General features: G+C 44.3%; 1 protein-coding gene across 1 annotated transcript in view; it reads right to left on the bottom strand.

Annotated features, from left to right (window-relative positions):
• Nucleotides 1-11,436, bottom strand: part of LOC102432247 (colorectal mutant cancer protein) — a 232,446-nt gene that overhangs the window by 121,890 nt on the left and 99,120 nt on the right. The window contains exon 2 of the mRNA XM_023756000.1: nucleotides 4,352-4,455. Within this exon, the coding sequence (XP_023611768.1) occupies nucleotides 4,352-4,414 (63 nt within the window). The 5' untranslated portion in view covers nucleotides 4,415-4,455. The remainder of the gene's footprint in view (nucleotides 1-4,351; nucleotides 4,456-11,436) is intronic.

The following is an 11,436-nucleotide window of genomic DNA, read 5'->3' as shown; positions in this document are numbered from 1 at the left end:
ACTCTAAAGTGCAATGCTGAGTATATCACTTTTCTTCTAAAAGATAACTAAAAATAAACAGCAACCCTTCAATAGCCATTGAATAGACTCCACCCTCAGGTAGAGTCCAAATTTCTTAATGTGGCCTAAGGACTGTTCCCCTACGCAAAGCTTTCATCTCTGGCCATACTGAACCAATTGCAGTTCTCCAGATAAATCATGCCCCCACCCCCCCCAAGGCCACTGAACTCCACGTCTCACTCAGGTGACCTCTAGAAAGACTTCTTGGGCCCTGGTGGGCACCACTCCCATGTACCCTTCCTCAATCCTATCACAGCATCTGTCAAAGTACTCATGGCTTCATTTCTTGGGCCTCCACCCCTGGGTCTGTAAATGCCTTGAGGAGCAGGATTAAGCCTCACTGGTTTATAACACCCAACAATGCGCCTGCCACAATGTAAGTATTGAATACATGTATGTTAAAGATTAACATGAATCAATTCTTCTGTTTGGGGCAATGGGAACTATGGAAAAGTGAAGCCAGAAACTGAAGGTCATTGTGTGATTTGCACAATTATGCAATGTGGACACTCAGCAGTGGTTAGGAAACCATAAAACCTGGAGGTATGCAAGGATGGAAAACCTGGAGCTAGAGGGTCATGCAAGGACTCTCAGCTGCACAATAGAAAAACAAAAGGAAGCATTCAAATCAATTATAAAAGTCTGCTTATGATGCTAAACAATGTGAACATTAAGTATATTTTGCCTTAAAACCACTTTATATGAAGAAATTAGACCAAAAAAAATCACAATTGTAAAAGCTATTACATTTCTCCATGGTCCCTTCCAATTTTTATCTGTTTATCTATCTATATATTTTTAAACTAGCTATAATAAGAACATACATATGAATGTCAAGGCGGGGCGGGGGGAAGGAGACATATGTAATACTCTTTGTAATACTTTAAGCAATAAAACAAAATTTAAAAAAAAAAAGAACATACATATATTGCCAAATCAGTGTTATTCTGTGTAGTTTTCCCAAGTGGCTACACAGTCTTCATACACATAATTTTAATGACTGAGTAAATGCCATGAAGCAAATACATTATAATTTTCTTAATCATATTTAGGTAGTTTCTAAGTTGTATTAGTTTAAATAATGTTTGTAACAGACACATAAAACAAATAGACGAGATATCGCTTTTTAAGAAAATTAGAACAGAATTAATTTTTTTCCTTCATTTTAGAGGATTATTTCAGTACCCGAAAGAACCTGGAAAGAATGCATGGCAGGGACATTGTCCACATGAGCGATATTTAAAACCATGGCTAGTGTCGTTATGAAAAAAAGGGCGTACAAATCAAAACACACGCCTGGTATACAAAGAGGAATGAGCATGTGGTGATAGAGAAGAACCGAGAAAGGAAGAGATGCTGCTGAAATAAAGATAAACAGGAATCTACACAGGCCAGGTGAAAACGCAAGACAGACATGAGAAAAGCAATTGTAGAGTTACTCTTGGTTCTCAGACGGTTAACTAAGACTCTATACCAGGGGTGGGCAAACTTTTTGACTCGAGGGCCACAATGGGTTCTTAAACTGGACCGGAGGGCCGGAACAAAAGCATGGATGGAGTTTGTGTGAACTAATATAAATTCAAAGTAAACATCATTACATAAAAGGGTACGGTCTTTTTTTTTTTTAGTTTTATTCATTTCAAATGGGCCGGATCCGGCCCGCGGGCCGTAGTTTGCCCACGGCTGCGTCTATACCCTTCAGCTGTCCCTGTTCAGAAACGGGATATCACAGCGGTGAGTGGACCATCTCGGTATCTGAGGGCACAGCCGCTTTTCCAGGAAGGTGGCTAGGCGCCCGATTTTAACCTGAAAGCCATGACTGCCTGCAGAGGATTTTCACTTTCCCCAATAGCTGGGGGACTAGAAGGAAGAGGAGGAGAAACAAACAAGGGGAGAAGTGGCTATCAGGGCAGAACGTCTATGAGGGACATTTGGGGAGCATATCTGAAGGAATAGAATCTATGTCCATGACGAGCGGTCACTCAATAATACTCCTTCCTCACCCCTAGCTCTGGCCTTGCAGTGACAGCTGACTTCAGCCAACAGCCTGATTCCTTCTTCGGTAAGTTTCTTATAATTAAAATTTGATTCAGCCCTCATGTAAATATTATTTCTCACACAACTGTCATCTTCTATCATTCTTCTGCTAACCTCAACAATTTTCCCATTCCACTGCTACTGTCAACGGGTAATAAAATCCTCCTAGATATCTTAATTAATATGCTGTTTTCTTTCTCTCCTGCCCTAGTAGCAGGGACCCTGTGCCAGTGGAGGGCAATGGGATCTGGTCTCCCTGCAAACACACAGATGGGTCTCAAGTCAGTGCAGCCCTATTTCTGTTTGTCATTTGTTTTACCAAAACAATTTACAACAATATTTATATATCCTCTAAGAAGCCAGATTACTGTTAAGCCTTGAATTCGGCAGAGCTTAAAAATAAGGAGAAGGAAAAAATGGTCAACAAGTCATATTTCACTGTTAAAAAGACTATCTATCTCATGTGCCCTCCCCACGCCTCTTCCATGCCTCATTCAATACCCTACAGAGACCCTTTAAGAACACAGTCTGTGCTTTCAGCAATAACTGACATCCCTGTAAATCTATGTAATGTTCAAAAAGTAAATCCAGTGCTTTCTGCTGCCCATATAGCAACATTAATCTTATGAGCAGCACTACAGAGCACCTTCCTCCCCCCTGCTCCCTCCCTCCATCTGCTCTAAGTAGGGCAAGTATTTTACTCATGTTAATTGTTCTGACAGATGAGGATCAACACTGCTTTAATCCATTTGCAGCCTAGCACTGGGAACATTTGTCTTCTCAAATGCTGTTAGAGGCAAGTACACTGGCTGCTGGTAACACGAGAGCTACTTCAGGCAAGGCTGGGTGCTCCTGCGTGACTGGCTTTACTTTCCTTGTAGGGAAAATCCAAGGGAAATTCTTCCCAAAACTAGTTCAAGGTTGTTTGGTTCCCATTGTGGTTGAGTTTTGATCCTTTTAAAAACAGTAGGTAGCAGGATTTCATTAAATTGAGACAAACTGAATTGATGTCTATTGATTTCTTTTAAAATGTTAGTATCTTCCCCTTTACCAATTTATCATATACAAGTATCTACAAGGCAAAAGGATACAAGTGAATTCAGTAGGACTTTGCTACAAAATTCAACAACCCAATTAGCAACCGTGTGCATTTTGCAAGGATATGCCACCTCTTTATGACTCACACTGGAGAGCCGAGGCCTGCCAGTGTTGACAAGAGCATAGGCGCACCTGGGTTCAGATCCCAGCTCCACCAGTGAACGCCATGCCCAGCTACCATAGGTACTGCGAGGATCAAATGATTTAGCACATTTAACACCCAGCCCAATATTGTCCCTAGCCAAGGGCTTTGGGTGTGATTCACTTAAGCTATGCTTAAGCATACATAAATCTTGGTTCTGAATTACCTGAAAAAGTAGCTTCACATGATGTGTGAAACATTCCCTAGCTATTTCTACTCACACCCAAGAAGTGTAGTCAAAGGCGACTTTTACAGAGAATGGAGACAGTGGCCTGACACCCCTTCCCTGTGTTAGGAGAGATGGGGCTCATCACACTGTCCTCCCGGCACTATTTCTTCACAAGCTTCTGCTCATCCCCAACCTGTTTTGTTTTTTTTTTAATATATTTTATTGATTTTTTACAGAGAGGAAGGGAGAGGGATAGAGAGTTAGAAACATCGATGAGAGAGAAACATCGATCAGCTGCCTCCTGCACACTCCCTACTGGGGATGTGCCCACAACCAAGGTACATACCCTTGACCGGAATCGAACCTGGGACCCTTGAGTCCACAGGCCGACGCTCTATCCGCTGAGCCAAACCGGTTAGGGCCCCAACCTGTTTTTGAATTTGCCATTTTCTCTTTCCTAATGCCTCTGTCTCTGGTCTTCTCTCTATTTCCTCTTTAATTCCATCCTGTTTCCCATACTTTCAATTTAATAACCTTATACATTTTAAGTGTTCAGTACAGGGCTGCCAGCTCAGAAATTTAATGAAGACAAATAAATATGGTTTGATTCAGATTCATGGAATATGTTGCATAGAGAACCTACTTGCAGAGCACACTCGTTGCCCCCTCACAGGCAGGAGTAGCGATTTCCTCCTCCTCACCCTTTTGCTTTCAACCCTGTTCAGGCTACAGGGAGGAGATGAGAGTAAATAGACAAGAGAATATTCTCGTTTGCAGCTCTGTCTTCTTCAACTTTCAGGTAAGGGTGTGGCCCACAATCAGCTGCTTAACAAAAATTACTATACCTGACATGAGAAATGCTTATTCTGCCAGTCCTTCTTGCCCCAAACGAGTATACATTCCCACATATGTTAGGATTTCAGCAGTGTAACAAAGATCATTCTTTTATCTATACAAGAGAAAATAGTAAATCATTAATGGTCAAACATATCTGGATGTGAGAGTTTAGGTAATTTTGGTTTTAGTATTTTTCTGACTTTCTATATTTTACACGATGGGTACGAATTACTTTTCTAATCGGGAAAAAGTGTAATTATGTAAAGTCATTTATGTTCTGTCTATCCCGCATTCAGCAGCCTACTTTGCCCGCCATCATTACCCGTTTACAATTTGATCTGAAGTGATCCTGAGTAGCCACCTCTAATTTTGAAGAGCCAAGCGTCCACTTGCCAAATTGATTACATTCGTGTAGCAGTGCCCTGAAAACCAGCATGCATTCTTCTAAGCTCCAAGTTTTACACTGAGACCAATGAATATCTCTATGAACTGATGACACCATTAAAGACAACCTAGTTTAAACCATCCAAGACAGACGATCTAGACCAGCAGTCACCACCTTTCGGACCTCATGGACCACCAGTTGGCAACTGCTGCTCCAAAAGTTTCCTTAAACCAATGGTCGCCAACCTTTGGACCTCACGGACCACCAGTGGTCCATGGACCACCGGTTGGGGACCACTGATCTAGACAGTGGCCGAATTTAGAGAATTCCTGACGATAGATTTTGATGGAAAACTTTGATTTCCAAGAAGCAGTTTTCCTGAGCTGCTGCTAACAGAATATGCTGGATGCACACAGGCCTCTCTAGGACCATGCTAGGCACATTTCTGACCAGCCCTATTTGTCGGAATACCAAGACCTGTCCTGAAACATCTGCATAAGAATTTACAAATGGATTCTGATAAGTTATACTTTTATTTGGACTAGAAAGAAATTTAGCTTGGCTGTTCTCTTGTTTTTAATTGTTGAAGTCAATATTTAAGAAAATAAAAGACAACACACATGAACTCCAAAGACAAAACTGGTAACATTGAACAAAAGTACTTGCGTCTGTAACTATGACAGGGAATGTGAACGAGAGAAAACGCACAGTGGCCTTCGCCATATCCTGACTGTGCACTGTCATAGGAAGAGTGGGTCAAATCTGACTTTGTTCTCTGGGCCTCAGACACAGAATGGGAATAACACCTCCTCATTCCCCAAGGATTCAAAGAAAGGAAGTGTATGAATGAATGGAAATAGTGACAAAGTTGACAAAAATATAAGGTGTTAGGGTTACAGCATTAACCTCAAAAGGCAAACCTCAAACCAAAATGAGTATCATCCAACCGGAGAGTTCCCTTCTTCACATGTAAAAGCCAGAGCTGCAAAGCCAAAATCACATTAAAAAAAAAAAAAAAGACAAACGAGCTCCTGGCCACTGTGCTAAGACTGGTTATGTGACTGCAGTCCCACCACAGACTCTGAGCTCCGCCAGGTCCTGGTGCTTACACCAGTCACCAGGCAGGGAGGGTGTGTTCCCTGTCAGCTGTGGCTCATCTGTTCTTTCCTAACCACTGGCCAGAGGCCCTGCTGCAGGTACGAGGCAGGGACACACTGTATTCCATGTCAGCTCACTGGATCCTGCTGGACATGCCCTTGTGTGTTTACAAGATAACAGCCTCTTTTGCTCTGGGCTTACTCCTTACCTGTCAATTTAGTTTCTACACTGGGGGAGATCCCCTCAGCTGAAATGCTTTTAAGGAGGTTTTTATAGGAGAGAAGGGAATACGCTCCTTGCCCACATTATGCAGTCTCTTCATTCCGTTAGCATTTACTGGAAGGCTTATGTGACAGGTGCTCTCTCCTGCCTTCCATAGCTTCACAACGTGCTTCCATTAGAGCACTCCAGCCAGACCAGGGATAGAGTGCAGTTAATTGGGCCCACATCATTTCTGCTAACTAGATGGGGAGCGATTCATTCAAGACACACATACTGGGGAACCTGCTGGATGTCAGGCATTCTGTTAGGCGTGGAAGTAAAAGACTAATAAGACACCCTCCAGCTTCAAAAGGTAAGAGCTCAAAAAGCTATGTGGAGACACTCACATGAAAATTTAAAGCACTTGATACCTCCTTTCACCATCTAACACAGATCATAGTGAGTTTTCTACGCACATGCCAGTCTCCATAGTGATGGTGAGCACCTCGATTGACCTATTTCCAGTTCCTAGGACAATGCCTGGCACAGAGTTGGCACCCCTGGTGTGTTTATACAACGAGGAGTTGACAAGGCAGATAACAGAAAGGTGTTCACCCAGTAACCGTGCTGTTACGGGAAGCTTGAGAAGGCCCACAGTGCCAGCCCCAATCATGTGGCCTGAGAGCACAGGAGAGCTCCAGGCAGGTCCCACCTGAGTGACTTAGGAAGATTTTATCGGAGAGGGGGCATTTGGGCTAAGCCTAGGGGTAGAATTTCAACAGGCAGGGAGGCTAAGAGATGAGGGGAAGGGGTCCAGGTGGACAGAACAGGTTATGTAACAGCACGATGTGGCTTACACTAGGTGTACCGCTGCCAGAAGACAGCCCCATGCTGGGCTCTGATGGCTCACCACCCCTCTGCTCCTACTGTCACTGGCTTAAAAGGCTAGTGGCTGCTCTAGTAGCCAAAGCAGGTCCCCTGCAGGTCGCTTACACTCCCGAGAGAAAGGCTCTGTGTTCAACTGAAGAGAGGTGTGAAAAGCTTAAGTAGTGTGTGTTGGGGGGAGGGGCTAGACAGAAAAATGGATTTTTCTATTATAGTGTTTCTCTAAATTTCACTGTTTCTAATATATGACTCTTTTCAAATCTATCTTTTCTTTTAGGTAACAGGTTGGAGAAAACCTGTAAAGTCACTCTTTAAAATATTCTTTCCTTTCTCCTTAAAAAAGAAGAGTGTAGAGTTATGACCCTTGATTGAAACATTATGATCACAGAGCAACCTCTCCATCCTCAGGTGGGAACTGTCTTCACCCAAGGGTCTCAGCGCCAAATAGGCCTGGAGGGGGCACTGCATTAGCTTCCCCCAGCGACACTCCAGCCTCAGCTGCATTCATAGGGTCACTGCTCCCAGCACTGAGAAGGGCTGGAGCCAGAGCTGGCCTGGCACCCGGAGAAGTGTGCGGATGGAAAGACCGCAGCCCCAGCGCACCACGGGCCGTCCAGAGGGTGTGAACTATCTGGAAACTGGTGAGGAACGATTCCAGAATTCTCTTATGTTCTGTCTGGAAAAAGACTCCGGGAGACAGGAGGGAGAGGGTAAAGAACTAGCTTCCACTTAGCTCCTTCTGCTCCCCTGCAGCTCTGCTCCCTCCTCTGTCACTCTTCTCTCCCTCCCTCAGACCTTCCTAATTCCCAATTCGATTTTTCAGCTGTGCAAACTGAAGCCCACAGAGGTTAGAGTAAGTCTCCAGTCACAAAGCTGGTGAGTAGGATGAATGCAGATGCTAAAACGCATCTTTACCGCCTCCAAAGCTCATCAGAGGAGGTGGTAGCATTTAATTTTTAGTGATCTTCAAAAAACCTGTCATTTCTCTACATCAGAGTTTGCTCTTTCAAGATTGCTTTCCCATGTATTTGTTGAGATGAATTTGGATAATATTATGCTTTGGCAGGATATGATGGCATAGTTCAGGTCCTTATCCCAAAGCTCTGTTTCTAGTTAAGATAGTCTAAAAGAGCTACACCATCAGCCTCTGATCTCTGCCACCCACCCTCCCACCAGCTTAACTCATTTTCCTTAATTACCAGGCATAGCTGAAGTTTTTTGTTTGGGCTGGTTAGAAAGATGTTGGAAGAAAAATTAAACCGACTTGTAAAGTCTTATATTGCTAATTTGTGGAACAGCACATGGCTTTCCTGGAACTATGGCAGTTCAGTTTCTATAATCATATGGGAACAAAGGTCAACCAAGCTTACTTTTATTAAAAATATATGAAAAGAAATGGACATAAGTCAGATGAATAAGTCCGCAACTGCAGAACACACGACTTCAGTGTAAAACCTTTAGATTTCACTGACAGATCAGGCATACTAGACAGCTGACAGCTTCAACTGCACATTATGCTCTGAAACAGACAGGCAGACAACCTTTACATAAAGGACTCACTGACATGCATGGTAGTGAGAGAGAAAAAAAAGCAAAGAAAAAAGTTACTCTGAGTATCTCTACCCATCCCCAAATCCAAATCTCATTTCCTCAATTTTTTCACTGAAAGGCCAAGAGAGAAGAGCTGCAAAAGCACCCCTGGGAGAAATATGATTATGACGTACAAACTATTATGCTAACACTGGTCTAAAACGTGGAATAAATGTTAGGCCACAGAAGGCTGTTAACCATTCCATGTGTATACAGCCTTCCTACAATGATTGAAACTTCACCTTTAAGAGGAGAGAGTGGGTAAAAGGGATTGAGTTCCTCCAAGTTTGGATCCTGATAGTCTAAGCAGGGGTCCTCAAACTACGGCCCACGGGCCACATGCAAATACAAATATTGTATTTGTTCCCGTTTTGTTTTTTTACTTCAAAATAAGATATGTGCAGTGTGCATGGGAATTTGTTCATAGTTTTTTTTTAAAACTATAGTCTGGCCCTCCAACGGTCTGAGGGACAGTGAACTGGCCCCCTGTTTAAAAAGTTTGAGGACCCCTGGTCTAAGGTGTCTCCAAGATGAGGCTCTAATTCTCTGGGCAATCAGGGGACAGAGAGGGTGAGCTGTATGAATGGCAACAGAGCCACTCCGTGCAGTCAAATCTTACGAGTCCTAGAAGGAGACATTCCTCTACAGACCTGAAAACTGTGAAGAAATAAATAAATGGCTCTGACCAGCGAAGGAGACACCAACGCCCAACCTGTGCTCACACACCTGACCCACAAGAAGGGTCTACCTGCAGAGACCGTCTCTCTTGTTTGAAATTCTAATGATCCTGGTTACATGATTCTAAAAGTCCCAGACACACAATTTCCCAACTCGCGAAAGATTAGAAGCAGCAAATTAAAAGGCTAGAGACAGCTCCACAGAGAGCAGCAAGAACTGACAGCTGACAGAGAGGTAAGGAAGACAATAATTATTTTTTAAAACAAACATATTTCAAAACTCAGCAGCAGTCTAGGACCACTGAGAGGGACAGACAAGCTCTGGTTACTCTTGAGTCATTACCACTCGCAAGCACGCTACAATAATTTATTATACGTGCAGGGGAGAAATACGACTTGGTAGCAGGCTGTGTGAAAGAGATTTAGGGATTCTAGTTCACGCTGAGTTCATGGTGCACTGAGCATGCCTGTGGCTGCCCCAGGGCTCCGCAGTCTTGGAGCACAGCAACTGAGGCTGTGTGAGGAAGCAAGGAGCGGCCATTCCTCCCCACCCCGCCCTGGTCAGATCAGTTCATTTCCGGACCCCTTGTTTTGAGAAGGAAGAGCAAGTAAGTGTGCACCCAGGTGAGAGGCACCAGGACCCTGAGATTTGAAAACAGGAACTATGAGAAAGAGGTCTTTTTTTTTTTTTAATTGGAGAGTATATGTGAGGAATGAATAAATGCAATAAGTAGGATTGAATGAAGCGGCTGCTGCTGAAGCAGGGAAAGGGGTCCCGGGGATTCCCGGGGGAGCACCCACACTTGCACTGCAATTGATTCGCTCAAGGTTACCAGGGATACGGCCACATCTGCATGGGATCCCCGGCTTGGAGGCCCCGCTTCTCAAACGAGGGGAACCCAGAGTGTAGGTGACAGATTGCGTGCCAGGAGGCACGTAAAGCCACAATGTGTGTGACTGGAGGTAGGTGGAATCATACAGATGCATCGTGTTTGGTTTGTACTATGTCCCTCATTGGAGCTGTTTTAAATAGGAATGGATTTAACACGAAAATGTTTTCAGATTTCTTTAAACAACCCAAACCCTGACAGCCTGGGCCTGCAGCAGGCACGAGGACAAGGAACTAGAAGTGAGGGCAGCTTTCCCGCCTGTGCCATCACCCTCTATGTTAACATCACGACAAAAACAGAACCAGATCAACCTCCTAGCCCACTGCATTGTTCTGCAGTTTCTCATCTTGCCCTACTTTAGGGCAGTGGTTCTCAACCCGGAGCAACTCTGTTCCCAGGGGAACATCTGGCAGTGTCTGGAGAGACTTCTGGTTTTCGAAATGGGAGGAGCAGGGCGTGGGTAGAGGCTAGGGATGCTGCTAAACACCTACAATACACAGGACAGAGAACTACCTTCCAAAAGAGCAGACGCTGAGAATCCCTGCGTTAGGGGAGTGTTTGAAAGTGCCGATGGGGTGTAGGCTACCTTGAGGCTCCTCAACATCTGGCCCTAACCAACCATTTCAAGGGCATCGAAACTTTTTCACCTCGTGTCGTTTCCCCTCCATTCCTCACCTGTCCCTTCACTACCAGTCTTGCTTCTACTCTCCACACAGTCCATTTGGCCTCACCATCCCTGAATGTATTAACGCCACACCCTTCTATCCCTGCTTTCAAGGTCTCTCTCAATATTATCTCCTCCTAGGAGCTGACCCCAAGCTCTCCTTGCCAAAATTAGATTGCTTCCTTCTGTGTTCTCATATTTTAAAAAACAAAGAGCAAAACAAAAACTGAAACAAAACCCCACCTTGGTAATATCTTGAATATGAAAAGCTTCGGTGTGTGTTGTTCAGTCTGCCTATTCTTACAACGCTGCATTTAAGTCTCACAACAATGCTATTCACAAGACAACAGGGCACGCATTCATGAAGTGGTTAAAAGCATGGGCTCTGGACCCAGGCGCACTGGGGCTTGCACTGTCCCTCATTGGCTCTGTGGTCACGAGCAAGTTTACTCACTTTCTTTTTATGACACTGGGTGAGAGTACCCTCGATGGACTAGGTTGTTATGAGGATCAGAAGACCCCAAGGTACTTAGGGGCTTAGACAAGGGAGCCTTTGAGATGATGGGGGCATCCTCAGGGCAGTTCCACTTCTAATACTGCAGCTAGACTGCTGTCTATGTAGCATAGATGTCCCATTTGCTCAGGGAGGGAGACAGGACTGGCCTGAGAAGCTCCCTGCGTTCCCCAGAAACAGTGCCACCTG

This window comes from Myotis lucifugus, unplaced genomic scaffold (assembly GCF_000147115.1).
Source record: "Myotis lucifugus unplaced genomic scaffold, Myoluc2.0 scaffold_0, whole genome shotgun sequence".
NCBI lineage: Eukaryota > Metazoa > Chordata > Mammalia > Chiroptera > Vespertilionidae > Myotis > Myotis lucifugus.
The sequence above is the reverse complement of the archived record's forward strand: the minus strand, read 5'-3'. Positions and strand labels throughout refer to the sequence as shown.